This window comes from Macrobrachium rosenbergii, unplaced genomic scaffold, assembly GCF_040412425.1.
Source record: "Macrobrachium rosenbergii isolate ZJJX-2024 unplaced genomic scaffold, ASM4041242v1 13875, whole genome shotgun sequence".
NCBI lineage: Eukaryota > Metazoa > Arthropoda > Malacostraca > Decapoda > Palaemonidae > Macrobrachium > Macrobrachium rosenbergii.
Genome location: NW_027100719.1, coordinates 3,888,876 through 3,913,875, shown reverse-complemented (window position 1 = coordinate 3,913,875; position 25,000 = coordinate 3,888,876). Strand labels below are relative to the sequence as shown.

The following is a 25,000-nucleotide window of genomic DNA, read 5'->3' as shown; positions in this document are numbered from 1 at the left end:
AGAGTTAGTTAGGAACAAGGGCTGCTGGCAATAGGTCTCTCTCTCTCTCTCTCTCTCTCTCTAATCATACCATTCATGTATAAGGGTGTGATGTTATACTGGCTGCTTTCTTGTTTGTAAAAGTTTTGTTAAACTTACCCAAGAAGTGTATACATTTTGTAAGAGTGATCTAAGGCATTCATATTGTACAAGCATTGTGTAAAGAGTATAATGGTGTACCAGTTATAAAGGTAAAGTGATGTTTACTGGTTTTTATTATGTTAAGAGTTAAAGTGATGTTCTAGGTAAAAGAGAATTATTTTGATAAGAGGTGGATAATATCTCTTATAGTGAGTTCTAATGTGTCTTGCTGCTAATTATATACCATTGTGTATGTCATTTTGACTTGGCAGTGTTGTCTTTGAGAAAGTCTTAGAAAGACGTAAGTTTAACTTTTTTTAAAAGTGAAGATAATCTTTTGAAAGATTGATATAATCTTTACACATATTTTTGTCTTAGTGAAATGGCTGTTGGTATATTTCCATTTTTGCATATTTCGTTCTTATATGTCTGTCATCATATTACTCTAATTTTATAATTAGTGTTTTACAAAGTTTTGTGCTGGTGATTACTTAGCATTTTGTTAGTGCATACTTATTATTGAGATTTCAGAGAATACATATATGGATTCCAGTCAGTAATATTTTGGTGAACACTTGTGTTGAGTTAAGTTAATCAGGTATATGTTTAAAACTTGAGTGATAGTTAATGGTTTGAATCTTACTTAACCAAACTGCTTTCTTAAAAAATTAAAGTTTTGTGAATTAAACTTGATTAAGAAATACTTAAATTTTACACTGTTGTCAGATAACAGTAAATCTTTTTGAGATTGTGAACTCTGCATATAACTTTTGAACTTAGAAATAAATTTGTCTGTTTAAAGTTTTAAAAGCACAGCGTTTCATTTTGACAACTAGTAATTAGAGAAATTAATGAATGTGTACAAGGTAAGTGATATGTCTGTTTGTTCACCTGAGACTTATCTAGGTGAAAGAGAACCAGGGAAACAGTTATAGCATTTGTTGAAGTGATGCCTATTTTCCACTAGTCTGTTTATAGCTTGTTAGTTGTTACCTCACCCATAATTTGATAAAGCTAGATTGATTTTCTCAAGTGATAAGTAAGTTTCATGGGATCAGTCTTAATATTTTGTTATGAGGTTTCAAGTATCTGGTCGAAGTGAGGTAACTTTTTGGTCTTATTATTTGTGTAATAACCAGGTGCTTGATCACTTCGTGACAATATATATATATATATATATATATATATATATATATATATATATATATATATATATATATATATATATATGTGTGTGTGTGTGTGTGTGTGTGTGTGTATGTGCATGTATATATACTCTGAGGTAAGTAACAAATAAAAAGCTTGGTTTGACACAGGTACATCTCAGAAGACAAGTATATTATTTTGTATTACAAATATCTCATTACATACATTCACAAAAACACGCACATACACACGCACACATACATACATACACACACACATATATATATGTGTGTGTGTATATATATATATATATATATATATATATATATATATATATATATATATATATATATATATATATATATATATATATATATATATATGTCCATCAGGAGTGACCTGGAGAAACTTGAGGCCGAAATGGGTGACGTCCTTCTCCCCGAAGGCCTCCAGATTCGTGCCCTCCATCGTCTCCTTCACCAGCTCCCGATCCAGGTTCGGGGAGGAGACGGTCTTCCTCCCTCGCCTTGCCAGACTTACGATCAGTAAAACTAAAACTGCACAGAAGAAAAGGAAGACTTTAGGATTTGATTTAATGGAATGTAGGTGGTCAAGCCAATCTCTGGGTGGGCACTTTCAGCCATTCAGTGCACAGTGAAAAGAGAGTTGGAGTGGTTGGACAGCAAGATGAAGAGATCAAGTAAGTCAGGGGTCGGCAACATCCTGCCCGCGAGGGAGTTCAGTCCTGCCCACCAACTTAACACCTGGACGCTAATTATCTAACAGTTGTTATCTAGTTTAAGGCGTGAGCGATCCTTATGGTACATTCGATATCATGGCCCTCCTCCGAGACTGCACAGCTGTCTTTCCCGCTCCCTCCAAAAGGCTGTAAACAATTGAGATGAAGTGGAAGGATCTGAAGGTGGAATTGGGAGAAAACCCCACAGTTGCACTAAGAGTAATAATCAGAAAAGTAGGACAGAAGATGGAAGGAAGGAAGCTCGAATGAAGGTAGAGTAAAATGCTAAACAATTTTTGCAGCTGGGGAAGGGGGCCTCTGCAAACACCCTTTTGTACTGCCTAAAGTGCACCCGTATACGAAATATAGAACATAACACAAAGGCATTTAGTACGAAGCTTTGCAAACATTTTCGAAACCAGCAATCAACAGGAAGCTGTCAGAATATTTAGAAACAAAGGGAGTTTCTTACAGAGATACTATCGAAATTTTTCTGTAACATTTCCTGAGCACGGTAGGTTTAGTTTCTAAATTATGTAAAATGCTTTTTTCTCAGTTTAGATATGGGCGAGAAAGGGAAATCCTTGCAGCTACTGTCGGATGCCTTTGGAGCAATCCTCGTACATTATGTAATTATAGGATTGGTCAGTGATAAGTAGGTGCCTAAAGTTCAAATAGACACTTTTCCCAGCTTTCTCTCATTTTGTTTCTTCCAAAAGTATTATGACTTTAATGGTTCGGAATATTTTAGAGATATTACCTAGTTATGACGGAGAGAACAAGTCGGCCACAAATTTGATTTATTTCTGTACTAAGAATTGAAAAGGGAAAATTTGTTAAAACACAAAATGAATTATAAACCAGTAGAAGAACATCACTAACTTTTTCTTCTGTCATTCATCTTCAACTTGTCAGTTTAATGCCTGTTATTAATTCAGGTAAAAAATTCAGTTCTTATTGTTTATATATGAGGTTCGAATTTTCACATGCTTTTTAAGCCTATTGTATTAAAACAGGCCTCATCATTATGAAAAGGGGTTTCCAGGTACTAAAGACTGAAACTGTAACAGATTTATTGGGACAATTTAGTTCACAAATGCTCTTGCATTCTCTGTCTTTATTCCAGTGGACCTTCACGAAAGCGTAGACTTAACTTTTGACTTTCTATTAAATGAAGTAATTATGCTAATGACCTTTTATCGACTTTGAAAACATAGATGATATATGCAATTATCCACTGAACAACTTTGTCTTTGGCTCTTGAATTCCAATTACAATATTTTGGGTTCAGAATTGTACAGCTATGTCAATGAGAAAACGAGAAAACCCAACTTGAATGTCGTCACTCCAAAACCAAATCCTTGTTCTACAGGTGACTACTATGCCCACAACAATAAGGCTATTTCAAAATTGATAAAATTAATAGGTATCTCTTGCACTGAAAATATGTTTGTGATAATAAATCATAATAAGGGTACTATGACTGACATTTTGGACGCGATCTTTCCAGCAAATATTAAATGAATAACTGCAACAGTCAGCAGAGATTGCACTGTAAATCAGATCCCTAGTAGTAATGCAATAAAGTACAGCGGTCCTACTTGCCATACTAAGCATGGAAACACGTAAAGTATTTATCTTTCAGAGCATAAATATATAAACAAAAATACAATACAGTACAATACAGAAAACAGATACACTTACCTAAAAGCAAAAGAGACTGACTAGGATTATGATGATGGAGTGCTGTTTCTAGGACAACCTTGAGGTCTGGGGGCACCACACGATTGTACTGGCCCAGAGCCATAATCTGTGGCATTCAGATCGTAAAGAAAATCATTGTGACGGATTTCCAAGACACATCCTGAGAAAGCAGCAACTTTTGGAGGTATCAAGTTCCACCTATAGGACGCAGATAAGGAGGCAAAACTGGGCATGGGTACCAAGCCCCCAACCTGAAGGGGGCCTTGGACGTTGAGGAGGAAGCTGGGGTACATGGATATATCTGGATAGGGGACAGAAGTCTTGCACTGATCACCAGCACCATCGGTCGAATTGAATCCGCAGTCAACCACTTCAAATGTCATTTCCTTCTCCTTCCAGGCGACAATGAGCTGGAAGATTCGGTTGCTGTTTTTCTCGACAGGGATCGAGATCTTTTCGGTCCCTGATCCTAGGTCGATGTAAGTCACCAGGACCCAGTTCCTGAGAAACACGTACATGAAGTCCTTGGGATAGTCCTCCCAAGGTAACTCCACGATTGGCCCCATATAAATGAGAATGCCGCTATGGCTATTCGATATGAATGATATGGAAAAAGTCGAATTGTCACACACTTTCAAGGGTTCGTACCAGGCGAAGCTCTTCTCGAACCTTGCGTTCTTGAGTTCACAGCGAGGTCCATAATTGTGGTCGTCTATACACTGGCACTTAAGGGTGTTGTTGATGACCCTCACAAGTCCCTCCGTTGTAGCAGAAGCCAGTGAAGCAAACGGAGGGCAGGGGTTTAGAGCTCTTGCAGTCGCATGTGTTTTACGTCAACAATGTCGACAATACCATAGTGGCAGTGCTGCTCGCAACGACCAGAGGAGCAGTGAGGTTTGGTCGCACGCTGTGTTGGCAACTATCGCCCACCGCAAGGGGACTTAGACTCATAGAGACAGGCGTTTATGTCCACCATGACGATGTCAAGGCCAAGGGCTTTCGAAACCTGGAAAGTGATGTGATAAATGATTATGTAAAACATTGTGCACATCAAACTGTATGTGAATATTCCATATGAACAGTCATATATATATATATATATATATATATATATATATATATATATATATATATATATGTATATATATATATATATATATATATATATATATATATATATATATATATATATATATATATATATATATTATTATGATTAGCAAGAATTCGCTAGCAAATTACCTCCCCCTCCTTTGTTTTGTTGTTGTTGGTTGTTCATTTACTGCCAGCCGGCCGATCGATAGACCATCTGTCTATCGACTTAAAAACAAGGGTTAAAAGATTAAAGGCGCTCCCATTTTTGATAAAGATCTTTCCTTCGAGGCAAAAGTAATCTGGCTTGGGTGTTTCTCCTACAGGCCAAAACCTCCCTGCGGGCAGCAGGTGCAATGAGTCAAAGCATCTGTGTTGGGCGCACCCCTGTCCCATAGGAGGGGATAAAGGCAAAAGCCCACGAGGTCTCGACACACACGCGGGCTGGAAGATATGGAGTGAACTTGTGAAGACGTCCTCAACACCTGGCCCCACCGATGCCCTTGCATCCCTAACCACGTGGCCCTTCCCAAAGTATACTTCTCCTCGTGCCCTTCAACCGTATTCCTCGAGCCCACACGCCATTGCTTGGAGTTTCGAGGAGTCCCCATCGCCTTGCCCCTTTACGGAAGCCCTTGCATCTCACCACGTGGAAGAAACTCGTCCTCGGAAATCGCAAGTCATCCACGGACCGCCTTCTACACGCCCTCGGAAAATCTGCTAAGGTAAAGTGCCCTGGAAGAGCCCCATTTCAGTCACGCTTTTGTCTCGTAATATTTTCTTAAAGAGAAAGCCAGAAATCTCCCTTGTCTAATGTCCGTGCGCTTCTTGCATCGGCAGTATTAATTCTTTATTACTCCTTTGGCACCCTCAGTGCAGCTTCGAATTCATTATTCTTTTGTCTATTTTCATTACTGGCGTGTAATGTGCATATCTCTCATTTCAGAGGGATCCTATTTCGTGGAAGCTTCTCGGACTGTGTCTGGAATCCCCCAGTTTCATTCAATCCAGTAGGAATCTCCTTCAGGATAGTAATCTACTTGAGTTCCTCTTTCCCGTACTGATATCATTTATGTAAATACACTCCTTTAAATTTGCCCACGTGTTTTACGTAATATTTCCCTCAGTAACAAGAGCCCTATGCTCATATGAAATTCTCCTTTGTTTTCCTCTTTTTACGTTTTCCCGTACCCACAAAGTCAGAATCACAAGGCTAAATTACCGTAAATTGTTGCTACCTGTCTCACAGAGCATATTTCAAACTAAAACCACGGAAAAACGTAAAAATGGCGACCTTGCCAGGATCTCGTTTTGCAGTTGCAGTTCCCCTAGTGTTGCTTTATTGCATTTGCAACTTGCCAGATCAGCTATTAGCAAGCTAAGCTGGGTACGAGACAATTACGAACCTTTTGTGTAAAACCAGCACACAGATCCAGAAAATTCCACGTAAGTAATGTGTTAATCTTAGCAAAACCTTTTTACAATCGTGACTGTTCCTAGGAATTAGAAATAGGGACGCATGTAATCACTGAGAGAAAAGAACTGCCGTATTAGATTCGTTAATGCATGCCTTTCAGGATAGGTAGTTAGGAAATAACCAGTGCTAACCATCCTTTGCTTCGAGGAATAGTGCGAAATTCCTCTGTGTTAAAATCTTTACCATATTTTTGCTTCGAGGAATAGTGCTGTGTTAAAAGAAATTCCTCTGTGATAACTCTTACTTCACATTTCGAATTAGCGAACTGTTATTTAGGCGCGAATAAATTCCCACGTGGGACACGACGAAGTCAGCTTGCATTGCTGAAATTCTCTCAGTGTAGTTAGAATTCGAGTTAGGTGTTAGGAAAGCGAAATTTAAACTCCGCTTATAGGGAAAATTACTAGGCCATTGTACTGTTATCCTCTCAGACGACTGGGAAATTCCCGAATCCCAGACGGTATAAATATACTGGTTCATTCACACAGAATCTAAAAATAACTCCGGTGTTGGCCAGACGACCTGCACCCCCACCCCCGCCCATGCCCGCGTGTGTAGCATTTTTTTTCTTCCCCATTCATTTCCCAGCATACATTTTTCTTTGGGTTTCCCGTTAGTAATTTCTAAGTCCTAAGGGACGAATCGTAATTCAAGTCCTAAGTGACTCCTAAAATTCTACGTCGCACGTGGCGAGAATTCCTCCAAATTCCACAAATTCCAAGTCCTAAGTGACTCCTAAAATTCTACGTCGCACCAGAATTCCTCCAAATTCCACAAATTCCAAGTCCTAAGTGACTCCTAAAATTCTACGTCGCACGTGGCGAGAATTTCTCCAAATTCCAGTCCTCAGAGACTCCTAAAATTCTACGTCGCACGTGGCGAGAATTTCCAAATTCCAGTCCTTAGAGACTCCTAAAATTCTACGTCGCACGTGGCGAGAATTACTCCAAATTCCAGTCCTCAGAGACTCCTAAAATTCTACGTACGTCGACGTGGCGAGAATTTCTCCAAACTCCAGTCCTCAGAGACTCCTAAAATTTACGTCGCACGTGGCGAGAATTTCTCCAAATTCCAGTCCTCAGAGACTCATACAAAAAATTCTACGTCGACGTGGCGAGAATTTCTCATTCCTGCGGGAACCCAAAATTAAGTCCTTTTGAGACATTATATAGTGTAGTTCACACACATCTAAGCCCTTACGGGACTGATCATTCTAGTTCGTTAGAACAACTCCTTAACTTCACGCTACAGCCGGCCAAGTCCGAGCGTGACAAAATCCAACTACGTCTTCCGAGACACATATTAAAAATTCGTTCGCCAAGAACAACCACGTCTTTCCAAGACATATCAAATTTTAACAAAAAGTCTCCTCAGACTTACTAATCACCTGTCTTATTCAGACAGATCCATTCTCCTGCAGTCTGAACCATTGAGTGTTTCAGATTCCTGCAATTGAGTCTTTTCAGACAACCTGAGTCTTTTCAGACATATCATATAACCATTATTTCAAGATGGCTAATACCAGAGCCAAACAAAACGAGGATTTCAAATTCTACATGTCCGCTGGGAAGGACATGGGACTATCGGGGCAAGATCTGAGAGCATGGGTTCAAGAGCGAGTGGACGATGCCAAGGCGGAGAGAGCAAGAGAACGTGAGGAGAGAGAGAGAACGTGAGGGAGAGAGAGGGCAAGAATTGCCCAAGAGCAGGAGAAGGATAAAGAACGCAGAGAGAGAGGGAACGAATTGCCCAAGAACAACGAGAGGAGAGAGAACGAACGCTCAAGAACAACGGGAGGAAAAAGAACGTGCAGAGAAGGATAAAGAACGCAGAGAGAGAGAGGGAACGAATTGCCCAAGAACAACGAGAGGAGAGAGAACGAATCGCTCAAGAACAACGGGAGGAAAAAGAACGTGCAGAGAGGGAGAGAGAACGTGAGGAGAGAGAGAGAGAACGCGCCCATGAGCTCCAGGTGCTAGAACGACAGCACGCCACCCCCCCGCCCCCTGCCGCGGGAATGAGTGCCCTCAGCCAAGCTCACTCGTTCATGCCAAAATGGACGGAGTCCGAGCCTGAAGTATGGCTTGAAAGGGCCGAACGAGTCCTGGAGTGCTGCGATCTCTCCCCCGCGGAACTCTCCCTTGTTCTCACTAAATTCCTGGGCGGAAAGGCCCTCGTTGCCTACCACGCCCTTCCCGCAGATGATCGGGAAACTGGGAAGCCGTCGCCAAGCAGTTCGAAGGCGTACGAGATTACCCCCGAGCGGTGGAGAGACGTTGGAGAGAGCAGCCCAGAGAAGCAGGCCAGACTTGGTCCGATTGGGCGTACCATTCGAGCGGGCGTTGACAAAATGGCTCGATTCCGAAGGAGCCACTAACACCGCCGAGGTACTCGAGCGGTTTAAATTCGAGCATTTCCTGCGCTACGCCCCTCCTGCCCTCGCCACCCATATAGTGGAAAAAGCCCCAGCAACACTCACCGAGTGTTGCCGAATAGCAGATATGTGGGAAACCCACCACCCTCAAGAAGGATCCATGGGGCGGAAGATAAATCCCCCGTCCCTCCTCGGAGGTTCAAATTCCCACAAAAATGGGAACTCGGGCAAGCCCCTAACTTGCCATTATTGCAAGAAAACGGGCATTCCTCCGAACAGTGCCGGAACAAGAAACCGGCTCTCTCTCTCCTGGAAAACCGACAAATAACTCGCCTGCGCCCTCCACAGGGGCAGCGCGGAAAGACTTTAGCCAGACCTTTTGCACGGCGTGCAAGGTCTATGGCCATTCTCCCGCATGGGCAAAATGCCCACGCAATAATAAAGTAAATACTCCCACCGTCGCCTTGGCCGTCACAGATCCCCAGTCATTAGGCCCTCCCGCCGAAGGGCCTGTATACGTGGCCCCTCCACGAGGTAGCCAGCCCGCGCGCCGAGTCACTGCATTTGAGGACTCGGGCGCACAAATCTCCCTCATCCGAAGGGACAGAGTTCCCTACGGAGCTATCGTCAATAGACGAAAACTCGTCACGATCGAGGGAATAAATCAATTTAAAATGATACTCCCTACGGTCCAATTGAGAGTCACAAGACCTCACCAATCCAAAATTTGCAATCTTGCAGTAGCAAGCCATCTCCCCGGAGGCTATGACGTCATCCTGGGACAGGACTTTCAGTCCCCACCGAAATCACGACAATCTAGGGGTCCACATTCCCCGAATCATCCAGCGGGCGCGAGTAATCCTCCCCCGCTTCTCCCTCAGTCAAGACTGGCGCCCCCTGGGTACCAGGAGGACGTGCAGTCCCCACCAGTGCCACCTGAGTACGATGTACAGTGGCCCCCTCGATCGGTTCCCGATCCAATTCCAGTGCCCGGCCATGCCTCAGTGCTAGTGCCAGGGCCCCAATCAAATCTCCCTTCAGGAGATGCCAAATTCCTGCCGGTGCCACTTGCATGCCCCGAGCAGGGCCAAGCTTCGTCCGTCCTGACCGACGAGCCCAAGAAACCTCTGATAGCGCCTGACTCTGCCCTAGTGCCAGCGCCAGAGCGCTACGCCGATCTCCATTCACGGGATCCAACTCAGGACCCCCTCTCTTCCCCCGGCCTGGCACCGCTACCAGCGTCGGTCAGAGAGACGGTTCCTCCCGACCACCGCGGAAGCTCACCTGCAGGTGCGGCCTCGCAACCCGTGCCTGAGCTGGTCAACGTTACCTGCGAGCCGCTCACGCCACCCCCGACCGCCTCCTCTCTGCCTCAGCCCGTCGCCGACGCAGTTGCAAGTCAGGATTCTGCCATATCTCACTTGGCCGATGAACTACAAGAGCCGCGACGGATCATGGTAGAACCCGCACGGAACACTCCTGCGTCAGCTGTCGCATCAGCAGGCCCAGGTGGTACTCCGTGCCGCCCTCCGGTCGCGGGCCCTCCGCTTCCCCGGCCGAGGACGACTGTCCCATTAAGAAAGGCTCGAGGCGAAATTACCACGGGCGTGGGAATTTCCAGGTAGTTTACAAAGAGCTCTAGAGCTCCCCTGGCACCTGTGCCACCATTTCATTTTTCGAAGGTCTTGGCACCCCTAATCCAGAAGGGGATGTCAGGCCCTCCTCTATCTTCCTCCGTTCCTCAGGAACTGCTATCTCTTATCACCTTCTATTTAATCTTCCCTTAAATTATCCCCACAAGAGGCAATTAAATACGGGATACCATTCCCCACACAATGTACAAGTCATTAAGAATAACAGAGTGAGAAGTGGCACGCCCTTGCGCCCACACCTTGGCACCGGGCGTGCGTGTCAGCCCCTCCTGAAGGAGTCGCGCCCTTCGGGTGCACTTTCTCGCCCTGGGACTGAAGTGATAGTCCGGGCCGTAATTTATAGGCAAAGGAAAACAAATTCCCGCCTAACACAATAAAACCCTCACTCTTTTTCCCTTAGCTCTTCTGCCAATATCATTTACCTTCTTTAGTCATTTATTTATCTTTAATTTTAAAAAATCGCGAGTCATAGACTCTTGCCCTTGTGATTTAAATGCCCCTTTTGTAAGCTCTGAGGGACGTGTCCCGCCTTTCATATGCGGTCAAGTTTTCATTCGTAACGTCTTGGTAATTTTCCTTTTGTTATTATTATCCCTTTTCCCCTTCCATTCCTTCCAAGATCTCTGTTTGTCCTACCCCACATCTTTTGTCTGCTCGCCCCGTCATAACATTGAGTAGGCAGTAGACGATAAAATTAGCGTAGTTTAAGGTTAGCGAATTAAAACCTCGCGAATACTCTCGCCCGCATACAGCTGTCAAAATCCGTGTGGGTCATCCCTCAGCTCGCTGAACGAAGCTGAAAGTGCGTTAAAACGAAGATAAATTATCAATGCGAATATGTATAGTCATTACAGTATCGCGTAAAGGGGATGTCATTTACAAAAGTAAACGCTGTTTTTAATTTACACAGCCTCTTCAAGGCAGATTGTACTAACCGCATGCATTTTATCTAAAATTAAGTAACCGTGTATTTTAATTCTTGAACAATAACCTTTCTTTTCATTTGTTGGCCATAGCCTCATATACGTGGTCCTATAATTCACAATTGTTCGAGTCACATTATAAAGTTACAGTGGGTAACCAAATCTAAAGTAATTATTCTTTTGCAAGTGTTTAAATCACTTTGCGTTCTGTTAACGAAAATTGTCCCAATGTGTTATTAAAAGTAATGTCTCAGCTTCATAAAACCCTTAGGAGTAAAGTTCATTGCAAGGCAGAATGTAGAGTAACGTAAAGCATTTGCCGCTCATTCTTGAATATCGATGTACACACCCGAAGGAGGTATGTACATCATCTTGTATGGGGAGGTATTATGATTAGCAAGAATTCGCTAGCAAATTACCTCCCCCCCCTCCTTTGTTGTTGTTGGTTGTTCATTTACTGCCAGCCGGCCGATCGATAGACCATCTGTCTATCGACTTAAAAACAAGGGTTTAAAAGATTAAAGGCGCTCCCATTTTTGATAAAGATCTTTCTTTCGAGGCAAAAGTAATCTGGCTTGGGTGTTTCTCCTACAGGCCAAAACCTCCCCTGCGGGCAGCAGGTGCAATGAGTCAAAGCATCTGTGTTGGGCGCACCCCTGCCCCATAGGAGGATAAAGGCAAAAGCCCACGAGGTCTCGACACACACGCTGGCTGGAAGATATGGAGTGAACTTGTGAAGACGTCCTCAACACCTGGCCCCATCAGATGCCCTTGCATCCTAACCACGTGGCCCTTCCCAAAGTATACTTCTCCTCGTGCCCTTCAACCGTATTCCTCGAGCCCACACGCCATTGCTTGGAGTTTCGAGGAGTCCCCATCGCCTTGCCCCTTTACGGAAGCCCTTGCATCTCACCACGTGGAAGAAACTCGTCCTCGGAAATCGCAAGTCATCCACGGACCGCCTTCTACACGCCCTCGGAAAATCTGCTAAGGTAAAGTGCCCTGGAAGAGCCCCATTTCAGTCACGCTTTTGTCTCGTAATATTTTCTTAAAGAGAAAGCCAGAAATCTCCCTTGTCTAATGTCCGTGCGCCTCTTGCATCGGCAGTATTAATTCTTTATTACTCCTTTGGCACCCTCAGTGCAGCTTCGAATTCATTATTCTTTTGTCTATTTTCATTACTGGCGTGTAATGTGCATATCTCTCATTTCAGAGGATCCTATTTCGTGGAAGCTTCTCGGACTGTGTCTGGAATCCCCAGTTTCATTCAATCCCGTAGGAATCTCCTTCAGGATAGTAATCTACTTGAGTTCCTCTTTCCCGTACTGATATCATTTATGTAAATACACTCCTTTAAATTTGCCCACGTGTTTTACGTAATATTTCCCTCAGTAACAAGAGCCCTAAGCTCATATGAAATTCTCCTTTGTTTTCCTCTTTTTTTACGTTTTCCCGTACCCACAAAGTCAGAATCACAAGGCTAAATTAACGTAAATTGTTGCTACCTGTCTCACAGCGCATATTTCAAACTAAAACCACGGAAAAACGTAAAAATATATATATATATATATATATATATATATATATATATATATATATGTATGTATATATATATACGATACATGAAAGGTGAAAATTAAAGACCAGGTACCAAGCGCTTTCGTATATTGCGTACACTTCTTCGGGTACAGAGTAAAATAAATAAAGTTAGACATAAACAAGAATGCATTACAAAACAAAGATCAAAGCCACCAACAAGCTAAACACCATTACTGAATGCAATCACTAGTTTGAAGTCAAATTGTCACATACCAAACAAAAAATACTTTAAAAATACTTAAGAACTGAAACTACAGTTAGAACAGGCTATTGCTAAAAGGTAGCATTGTACTTCCCTACAATTTTATGAACAAGGTAACTATCTAATTTAAAAAGACCCGAACTAATATTCATAAGTTGATTGTTAAAATGCTTAATAAAGGCAGATTCAATTATATTTCTCTTAACAATGTGGTTACAAAAAATTATCTCAGATGAATTTTTCCAGTCTATACAATGGTTAAAATCGTTCATATGTACAAATAAAGCACTTGTCAATTGGCCTGTTCGAACTATATAACGATGCTGTTTTAGACGATAATCTAGTTCTTTACCAGTTTGACCAAGGTATTTATTACTACATCCAGCACAAGGAATCGTGTAAATACAGCCATTAATTTGTTTTGGGAGTTACGAACAATGATATTCTGAAGTGTCCCTGAATTCTTGTAAACAACATATATATATATATATATATATATATATATATATATATATATATATATATATATATATATATATATATATATATATATATATATATATATATATATATATATATATATATATATAAATGCATACCATTGTGTTAACCTATCCAAATCAACAATCACGAAAATCCTGTTCACCTGCAGCCTATTTCTCATGAAGAGCCCATCCAGCCTCTCGGCAGTGTAATAAGGCGACCCATGGCAGTTGTACCGGATTTGAACTCCACCTTCGACGTCTTGCATGTTGAAGACGTCGACGTTTTTCGGAGGAATTTCGTGAATCCTGGCGATCTCTTCCTTCAGGCGCTCGTACAACGTCTCCCCACCTGATGCCTGTTTGAGACGGGGGAGTTCTGGGATCCTTTTGGTTCACAAATGCAGTTAGGTAAATGTTTATAAATTATAAGTTCCACGTACGTACATTAAATTAATAAGAATGAGACTTATTCAATTCAGACAGATCTCAAGATACGCTCAGAAAAATGAAACGCTTTCTGTACCTCATAAAATCCTTAATGAGAGATCAAATTTATTATAATTTAGATCTTTCACGCATATACATTAAATTGATAATACGACTTATTCAGTTCAGGCAGCTCAACCGCTACGATCAGAAAAAAATAGTTTGTGTACCTCATACATTTCCTAATGAGAGGATCAAGTTTATTATAATCTAGGAGATGCCTTTCACCATAGCAGAGCATTTCAAGTAAGAAATAATTACTTACATTACAAATAACAATCTGTATTTACTCATTATTACAATAATACTATTGCATTGCCAACTTTGCAATAAGATTTCAAAGGCATTTCATTGGCAAATAATTTGTGCAAAACCATTACTCTATAGATTATTAGGGTCATATATGAATTATGTCTTCATAAGTAAATATACATTCTATCAATGATGTGTATTTATGATGTTTGCTTAAAAATTAATCTTTATTTCATATTAGGTAAATATTACGGGACGTGAAAATCGTCACAAAAACAGCCAGCAGATGTTTCACCTTATTTGTCCTGAGCATTTGTTCAGACTTGACATCGGCAAGTGTGAGTGACCCCGAGTTCATAACGGAGCTAAAATTGAGGTCAACTACACTGATGCTGACTTCGCCTATAGCTGCCTCCACACGTAACATGTCGTACACCTATTCACGGTAAATTAGGAGGATGTCAGAGTAAATTTCTAAAGGTAATATGTGATGAGAATATTATGTCCGCATACACAAGCTTTAGGGGGACGTGAAGGCCCGCTGCAGGAGAGGTTTTGTTAATTTTTTTAGATAATTTAATAAGCATTTTAACATGTCCATATACACGAGCTTTAGGGCGACAGGAAGGCCAGTTGCAGTAGAGAAGGATTTGTAAATTCCTTAAAATAATTTGATAAGAATATTAACATGTCCACACGCACACACGCTTTTAGGCGACATTATGGTTTGTTGAGCATTGTAGAAGGGAAGGTTTTGATGATACGTATAATATGGTCCAGACTTGGGAAGAGAATAAGAGAAAATAAGAGAGAATATCTGGGAAAGTTTTAAGGTTTGCAGGAGAGAGAGTTTTGAGGATAAAATTTGCTAAGGTCCAGCATTAAATAAAAGGGAATGAGAGAGAATAAGAGAGAATATCTGGGAAAGTTTTAAGGTTTGCAGGAGAGAAAGTTTTGACGATACGTGTAATATAGTCCAGACTTGGGGAAGAGAGAATAAGAGAGGATAAGAGAGAATACCTTGAAAGGTTTAACGGGCTTACCTTCACCCTGAGAAAGTGCAATCCGGCAGGTGTTCCCTTAAACATCGTGATGTTGCCGCTCTTCCTGTCCACTTTGAAGTAGTTAGCAACATTGGACGAGGTCGTTTCATCCACCTCGAATATCTTGTCATCCAGATCGAAGTCATCCAGATCCGTCATGTAAACAGCTCCGATGACCGTCGATGGGAATTGACCCTAGAATGACGAGGACGAACAGTTTTACACAAACTTCTTATTATTTTGGAAGAGACGTGTTGGAGTCAAGTAGTCTTCCATTATCCAGTAATCAATCTTCCTTGTGTCCATTTAGCCTCGCAACCATAATTATCATTATCATTCAGAAGATGAACCCTATTCATATGGAATAAACCCATATGGGTCACTGACTTGAAATTCCAGCATCCAAAGAATATTAGGAAGAAATAAGAGAAGGTAAATGGAAGTACAGAAAGAAATCTCACTTATTACAAAGAAAAAATAAATTAATAAATTAATAAATAGATAAAGATGTATTAAAATGAAAGGAGAATAGCACTGGGGTAGTAGTGCACTGCATCTTTGCCTGAACTATTACACGACATCCTCAGGGAGACTGTTCCATAGTCAACGGTGTGAGGAATAAAGGACTCTGGAACTGAGAAGTTCGACAGTGAGGCACATTTACTGGATATTGATGCTGCTGTCCAGCGAATCTGGTTGCCTTCGGCAGATAAAGCGGATCAGGGATCAATTGAGAATGTGAAAGATCTCTGTTAGAATATATCTTATGGAAAGTTGACAAACAAGAGACCACCCGCCGATGCTCCAAGTCATAACTGCTGATATTAGGAAACAGAAACCTACCATCATCACGAACCACTCTGTCTAAAAGAGACAAGTCTCTAGCAGAAGCAGACATAATAAATACAACACAAAAGTTAACTGTACCTGGTAATTGTAGACCTCAATCTCGCTCCTCCCGTCGGACATTGGAGAATCGTTCTCGTCGCCGACCTCTAGGGTGAGGAGACGGATGCCCCTCCGCCCCGTCTGATCTGGAAATGGGACGCCACGGGAAAGGTAACCTTCCTCTGGAAAGAGTAAACACTTGTTATATACACATCAGCATTATAGATTCACTTCATTCTATCTCTGTATTTCGAGTAAACCTCGTCGTTTTCAAAACATCCCAATGAATATGTGATCATTTAGAGCAGCCTGCTCAAACAGAGCTTACGTCGAGAGAGCAAGGAACTTCAGGTAAACAAGGTTTGTGTGTTTTTCACAGAGAGAGAGAGAGAGAGAGAGAGAGAGAGAGAGAGAGAGAGAGAGAGAGAGAGAGAGAGAGAGAATCGAGGTGATTAGAAGCCTTTTCTTTTATTCCCCTCTCTTTTTAGACCAGTGCTAGGGTCACGGATCACAAGAAGAGTTAATGATTATTGTTATTATAATTGTGACTTCTGGAGTAAAACAATTATACTAACTTCAACTGAAATGTAACAAAATCACCAACTTTGTTGAAATAACAAACAGGAATAAATCCATAACTACTTTATGAAACCTATAGGTTTCATATCACATTATTTCGTTTTTCATTAATTCATAAAACTTAGACGTTTCATATAAAGACGCCGTTCCATCTTTAGCGAACTGTTGAAACGTCGACCCAACTCTTCGCTATGAAATATTTATCATCAGGAGACGAATGCCACACTTACCCACCAATCTCGAGACCGAACTTCTCCAACCAATAAGCTGGAGTCCCTGGGTCAAACTCCATGGTGCAAGGACAGCCATGGTCACCGCCATCAACATCGTCAAGCTTAATGACTATGGATTCGACACCTTCAGGGTACAAGTTTTCCATGATTTTGGCGTAACCGTTCTCCTGCAGTGGATGAAAACAAGTAAATTTGTTAATAGGGTCAAATGCAATCTGTACAATCTAGTTCACAGAGTTTTCTAACGCTGTCGTTGAGGAGAATTTCTGTTTCATTTTACTCATTATTATTATTATTATTATTATTATTATTATTATTATTATTATTATTATTATTATTATTATTATTATTATTATTCAGAAGATGAACGCATTCATATGGAACAAGCCCACCACAGGGGCCACTGACTAGAAATTCAGGCTTCCAAAGAATATGGTGTTCATTCGAAAGAAGTAACAGAAGGTAAAGGAAAATACAGAAAGAGGAGATTAGTTATTAGAAAACAGATAAATTAACAAGCAAATAAACAGACAAATAAAAATGTAAGTAAATTATTAAAATACAAGGAGAAGCGGCATAAGGAGACATACTGTATATAAGAGGTTGGTAAGTTTTCTGTAATAGGACTTGGAAACAGTTTTTGCTTTGGTAGTTATACAGGAATAATATTTTCAAAGCTTCTAGCTACATTCATTTGCCATAAATTCATACACTTATCTTTAGGAAAAATAATTCATTTGTCAAATTCATTCAAAACTTATTGATCGATCTTTGTCATTTCTGAAGTCATAAAGTTATATCGTTGGGCATGATTATAATGAATGAGATACCCAAACAAGTACAAGCTCCAGTGAAAGCATAAACCTGAAGGCTTCGTAAACATTAGCTGTTCCTTGAAGTACAAATCGAAAAAGGCTTTGTTTACCTGGATATCAAAAACATTCTGTTCAAGTACCTCTTCCAAACTATCTTACCTGGTATTTCCTCATTCGTTCTGATACCTCCTCCTCCTCCTCCTCCTCCTCCTCCTCCTCCTCCTCCTCCTCCTCCTCCTCCTCCTCCTCCTCCTCCTCCTCCTCCTCCTAAACTCTCAATTTTTGTTACCCTATTCCCCTGCATTCTCTACACGTGAGCTAACCACTTATTCATCTTTTCACCCAAGCCAACCATTTTATCACATTCCTTAGCTTTGCATTAATTCCTGATCCAGATATACTAGAAAATCAGCCATCGCAACAACCACAACTTACTCTGTGTTATATCTGCCATTCAGATACAAATATCTCTTATTAAAGGTCAACAATCTTATAACAGGAAGTTATCGCAGCATTTGTAAGCGCAATATCTGGACATTGCCGCCCAAGGAAGTTTCACTGCCTTGAAATATTAAGGAAGATAAGCACCTCCAGATGTTTTAGTTAGAAAAGAGAACTGAAAACTGAAGTGGGTGCAGCTAGCTGCAGAAAGGGCGCCGCAAACACCCTTCAGTAATGCCTTTAGTGCAACACCTGGCGTGCACTGACAGCACTACAACCCTGTGGTTGAAGGTACATGAGGAATGTCTACTGGAAGATGTTTTAGTTGAGAAGGAACGGAAAGGTGTGAAGAAAAGTGAGTTCGGTGAGAAGGGAGTAAGAATATTATACAAATCTAACCACATGAAAGGCAAAGCTGACATGAACACTTCTATGACGTTCACGATGAAAGAAGAATTTTATGTCAGGAGAATCACAGATTCACCAGAGGAACTTGTCGGTAAAGCTGTTTAGGAACAGGTGCAAAAGCAAAGAGTTAGTTAACGTAACAACGAGATGTATAAATACGAAGCTGCAGGATGTAAGGGTTGATCATACATCAGTATACAAGATGAATACAACAGTTAATGTCAAACTTTGGAAAAAAAATAATCTAAGTCTGATGACAATTTTATTACAAATACTTCAGGGAGAAAAAGTTGGTCTTTAGGGATGTAAATCCTGAGAGAAAGGTTAATGAGCAAACTGATCTTTGAAAAACTGGCAAATGAAGAGGTAGCCTACTGTTTGAGAAGAGTTCAATACAGTCCAGTGCTGATAAAATGAGGACATGAAAGAGGCACTGTAAACGGAGGGTAGTAGACAGGCAAATATGAATGTAACAGAAGAGCTGGAGGGATTAGTTTTAATTCATGAATACTTACGCAAGTAATGAGGCTATAATTAAAATTTTGGAGAAAAATATAGACACCGTAGACTGAGGTAATAGAGTGGCTTACGAAAGTTCGTAAAAAAATGTAAGAAAGGCAGAAAGGTTACAAAAAACAGACATGAGTAAAAGCTACTCCTCGAGATATTCTTTAAGAAGTAGAGGTGGCTTCAGGAATAATAGTGGATATTATGTTAATTAGTATACTTGGGAAGACGTTGCTAGGGATCTGATTGAGAACATGGGATATGATAGAGGGACTGACAGAGGAGAAGCATTGCAGGTTCAAGAGGGTAGAGCGTGTGTGGAAGAAGCTCTTTTGGCCAAATAATTATTTGAAGTTTGAGATCAAACGGATCTAACCATATACGTACTACATGGACCTAGAAAAACACATACAATACTGAGAAGAATTCGTTTGTGATATTGCTGAGGATGTAGTTTTATATGATGAAAGTTAAGATAATGTTAGATTATGCAAACGATAGAGTGACTTATTTGGTGTATACCCTGGTCTTAGGAAAGAATGTTATATGTCTCTGCGGTTTATATATATCTAATATCTATGGATGGAGTGATGTCGAAAATTAGAGGAAGTACAGGATATGGATACAAAGCTACGGGACAGAAAAAGGAGTCTTGCACGACCCACAGAATGGCTTGATGCTTGCAAAGAATACGGCATTATTATTATTATTATTATTATTATTATTATTATTATTATTATTATTATTATTATTATTATTATTATTATTATTATTATTATTATTATTATTATTCAGACGATGAATCCTATTCATATGAAACAAGCCCATAGGGCCACTGACTTGAAATTCAAAGTTCTAAAGAATATGGAGATTTGGAAGAGAAACAGCAGGACTCAGCGAAAGAGTATGAAAGTATGTGTAGGTGGAGAAAGATGAAAGTGAATGTGATCAAGAGTACGGTTATTTAGGTGAATGGAAACCAGGAGATGGAGCGACAAATGTTGATATGGAAACAGAAATAGAGCTGTTGATTCTCATTTGTATGTGAGAGTAATGTCACGAATTGTGGTGTGATTAAGGTAGTGCATCCCGAAAGAGTAAACCGTGGACATTTTACAAAGAATTTTCCACGTCTGAAGGAAGTGTGTTTGTGTGCGTGTTTAAATTAGGAGAAAATGGTATTATACGTGTGATGCGAGATGCTTGTAAATGAGGTTTATGTGTATCTCAACGGAACAGATAAATTCATCTCAGTTTCGAGAAAGGAAAAGTGATTCTGTACAGCACTCACCGGCAGATGTATGTGCGGGTGGTTGTCATTGAGATCTTGTATGACCAGATGAACGATGGCGGGATCAGCATCATGACCTCTTCCTCCTTCGTCGTTGGCTCTCGGATACAAGGTCATTATGCCCTTCTTAGCAGACTCGCGATCCAAGCACTGAAGGCATAAAAATTCACGGTTTTATAGGCAGCTCTCGCTCATTGTAAAATGGAGGAAGAAGGAGGAGACCTCTTTCCTCTTTTGCCTTTAGCTCTTTTGTGGCTGAAAGTTCGGAAAGGGAAAACCGCATTAACATCACAAAAACAATTCGTGCTCACATCTGTTCCCTCAAAATAATGTCATCAAACTGACATCTTCTCTACTACAAATATTAAAACTCCCCACAGCAGACACGAAGTGTTTGGAAACATAACCATAAACTTAGGTACTCACTCCTTTCAGCGACAAGTCTCCAGTCTTGCTGTCTATGGTGAAGTTGTGGAGCTCGATTGGAGACAGGTAATACAGCATGTTTTGGTCGACACTTTTGGGTAAGTCCGGGTCTAGTGCGGATACCTGAGAAAAAGACATTAAAGAAATTTTGTTTATCAAGTATCGATAGCCACGAAAAAATGACAAGATACAAGCCTCCTGTCATTCAGCCTTATGTTTCTTACAGTAAACGAAGATCATCATCTGTTACCCTTAGGTTGCCTCCACACTACAGTAAAACGTATAAAAATATAACTTATCGCACACATGTCACAAACAGGTTGAATACAAGTCAACGACTTATTAGTAGTTGTAACCAACGGTTATCCAGCATTTGCTAAAGATTCGTTCTCCATTTACGGTCGTTGACTTGTTTTCAACTTGTTTGTGATATGTAAGCGCTAGGTTGTTGACGTGCGTTTATGACATGTTTACTGTGGTGTGGACTCATTCTTGAACAACACCTAGAGGTAAACCCCACCCTCCATTAACGAATACACAACTCCACAAACAGGATTATTATTTGTATTATTCTAATTGATCTCTCGATACTTATTGGTCATAAAAGAAAATTGCCTCCCGGAGAAATAGGGATACAATTATAAGTACCTTTGTTAATGTCAGACGACACTTCAATAAGGATTTGTTCTCTGTAACTGCTGGCGATCAAAAATAAATCCGAGTCTCGAAAAATCGTTTGAATAGTGACAACAAGAATGATATTCTCTGTTAACCTTTGATTAATACCAGAGAGTAAAGCAGACCTCCTGACGGCATTAGCTGAACAGCAAAAACAAAATAATACACACTAGATGAACACCTACGACGTAATCATAATTTAGATCTCTACATACGTGGCAAATGTCAAATATAATTCTCCAATATCTTATATGGGTAGCTGTATGTGCTCGGCAACTCCATCTTTCCGTGTTTATGCTAATTACTTTACTTTATTTATTGCTAGTTGTTATTGATTATATCAAGGCTAAACATAAGACATTCGAAAATTATTTAAAAAGGACGAAGACAAGACTATGGAAAACAGAAGAAGACAAAAGCTAGTCGGAAATTATTGAGAAAGACTGAAGTACAAGACTATAAGGAAAACGAAGCTAGATGAAGGCACGGAAATTATTGAAAAAGGCTGAAGTATAAGACTAGAAGGAAAACGGAGCTAAACGAAAGCACAAAAACTATGTAAAAAAGTCTGAAGTACAAGACTATAAAGAGAATGAAGGTAGATAACAACATAGAAATTATTGAGAAAGGCTGAAGTATAAGACTGTAAGGAAAACGAAGCTAGATGAAAGCACGGAAATTATTGAGAAAGGCTGAAGTACAAGACTATAAGGAAAACGAAGCTAAATGAAAGCAAAGAAACTATGAAGAAAGGCTGAAGTACAAGACTATAAATAAAACGAAGCTAGACAACAACACAGAAATAATTGAGAAAGGCTGAAGTACAAGACTATAAGGAAAACGAAGCTAAATGAAAACACAGAAACTAAGAAGAAAGGCTGAATTAAAGTCTGAAAGGAAAACGAAGCTATATGAAAACACAAAAAGTGTGAAGAAAGGCTGATGTACAAGACTGTAAGGAACACTAAGCTAGACGAAAGCACAGAAATGATTGAGAAAGACTGAAGTACAAAACTATAAAAAAATGAAGCTAGAAGAAAGAATGGAAATTATGAAGAAAGGCTAAAGTAAAGGTCTGTAAGGAAAACAAAGCAAAATGAAAGCAAGGAAATTATTAAGAAAGGCTGAAGTACAAGACTATAAGGAAAACGAAGCTGGAAGAAAGCATGGAAATCATAGTGGAAGGCTAAAGTAAAAGTCTGTAAGGAAAATGAAGGTAAATGAAAGCATAGAAATCATTAAGAAGGCTGAAGCATAAGACTACAAGGAAAACGAAGCTAAATGAAAGCACGGAAATTACTGAGAAAGGTTGAAGTAAAAGACTCTAAGGAAAACAAAGCTAGGTAAAGTACAGCCTATAAGGAAAACAAAGCTATATGAAAGCATGGAAATTATAGTGAAAGGGTGAAGTACAAGACTATACGGAAAATGGAACAAGATGAAAGCATGCAAATTATTAAGAAAGGCTGAAGTATAAGACTGTATGGAAAACGAAGCTAGACGAAAGCGTGAAAATTATGAGAAAAAACTGAATTACAAGACTATAAGGAAAACGAAGCAAGATGAATGCACAGAAATTATTGAGAAAGGCTGAAGTACAAAACTATAAGTAAAACTAAGCTAGATGAAAGATGGGTGAAAAGTTGAAGTACACGACTAAAAGGAAAACAAAGCTAGATGAAAGCATGGAAATTATTAAGAAAGGTTGAAGTACAAGAATATAAAGAAAACTAAGCTAGACGGAAGCGAGGAAATTATAGTGAAAGGCTGACGTACAAGACTGTAAGAAAACGAAGCTAGATGCAACCATGGAACTTATGAAGAAAGGGGGAAGTACAAGACAATAAGGAAAACAAAGCTAGATGAAGGAATGGAAATTATTAAGAAATGCTGAAGTACAAAAATATAAGGAAAATGAAGCTAAATCAAAGAACGCAAATTATTAAGAAAGGAGGAAGCACAAGAATATAAGGAAAACTAAGCTAAATGAAAGCATGAAAATTATGAAGAAAGTCTAAAGCTAGACGAAAGCATGGAAATTGTGAAGAAAGGCAGAAGTACAGGACAATAAGGAAAACGAAGCTAGATGAAAGCATGGAAATTATTAAGAAAGGCTGAAGTACAATAATACAAGGAAAATGAAGCTAAATCAAAGTATGCACATTATTAAGAAAGGCGGAAGTACAAGAATATAAGGAAAACTAAGTTAAATGACAGCATGAAAATTATGAAGAAAGTCTAAAGTACAAGTCTACAAGGAAAACAAAGCTAGACAAAAGCATGGAAATTATTAAGAAAGGCTGAAGTTAAAGACTATATGGAAAACAAAGCTAGATAAAAGCACGGAAATTATTGAGAAAGGCTGAAGTATAAGATTATGGGGAAAACGAAGCTAGATGAAAGAACAGAAATCATTAAGAAAGGCGGAAGTACAGGCAATAAAGAAAACGAAGCTAAATGAAAGCACAAAAATTATTAAGAAAGGCTGAAGTACAAGACTATAAGGAAAACGAAGGTAGATGAAAGCACGGAAATTATCGAGAAAGGCTGAAGTACAAGACTTTAATGAAAACGAAGGTAGATGAAAGCACAGAAATGATTGAGAAAGGCTAAAGTAAAATTCTATATGGAAAACAAATCTAGATGAAAGCACGGAAATTATTGAGAAGGGCTGAAGTACAAGCCTACAAGGAAAACAAAGCTAGATGAAAGCACGGAAATTATTAAGAAAGGCTGAAGTACAAGACAATAAGGAAAATGACGCTAAATGAAAGCACAGAAATTATTGAGAAAGGCTGAAGTACAAGACTGTAAGGAAAACGAAGCTAGATGAAAGCATATATATTATCAAAAAAGGCTAAAGTAAAAGTCTATATGGAAAACAAAGCTTGATGAAAGCACGGAAATTATTGAGAAAGGCTGAAGTACAAGACTATAAGGAAAACGAAGCTAGATAAAAGCACGTAAATTACTGAGAAAGATTAAAGTAAAAGTCCATATGGAAAACAAAGCTAGATAAAAGCACAGAAATTATTGAGAAAGGCTGAAGTGCAAGTCTATAAGGAAAACGAAGCTAAATGAAAGCATGGAGATTATTAAAAAAAGGCTAAAGTAAAAGTCTATATGGAAAACAAAGCTAGATGAAAGCACGGAAATTATTGAGAAAGGCTGAAGTATAAGCCTATCAGGAAAATGAAGCTAGATGAAAGCACGGAAATTAGGAAGAAAGGCTAGCGTAAAAGTCTATAAGGAAAACGAAGCTAGATGAAAGCACGGAAATTATTGAGAAAAGCTGAAGTAAAAGTCTATATGGAAAACAAAGCTAGATGAAAGCATGGATATTATTGAGAAAAGCTGAATTACAAGACTATAAGGAAAACGAAGCTAGATGGAAGCACGGAAATTATTAAGAAAGGCTGAAGTAAAAGTATATGGAAAAC

The 25,000-nt window shown here is 39.8% G+C and overlaps 1 protein-coding gene across 1 annotated transcript in view; it reads right to left on the bottom strand.

Moving 5' to 3' along the window:
* LOC136837857 (DE-cadherin-like) overlaps nucleotides 1-25,000 on the bottom strand; it is a gene marked incomplete at its 5' end in the record, with an annotated part of 75,772 nt that overhangs the window by 45,344 nt on the left and 5,428 nt on the right. Inside the window, 8 exon segments of the mRNA XM_067102743.1 lie at nucleotides 13,675-13,869; nucleotides 14,547-14,687; nucleotides 15,295-15,489; nucleotides 16,222-16,364; nucleotides 16,996-17,161; nucleotides 17,969-18,076; nucleotides 20,457-20,606; nucleotides 20,883-21,005. Coding sequence (XP_066958844.1) covers nucleotides 13,675-13,869; nucleotides 14,547-14,687; nucleotides 15,295-15,489; nucleotides 16,222-16,364; nucleotides 16,996-17,161; nucleotides 17,969-18,076; nucleotides 20,457-20,606; nucleotides 20,883-21,005 — 1,221 coding nt within the window.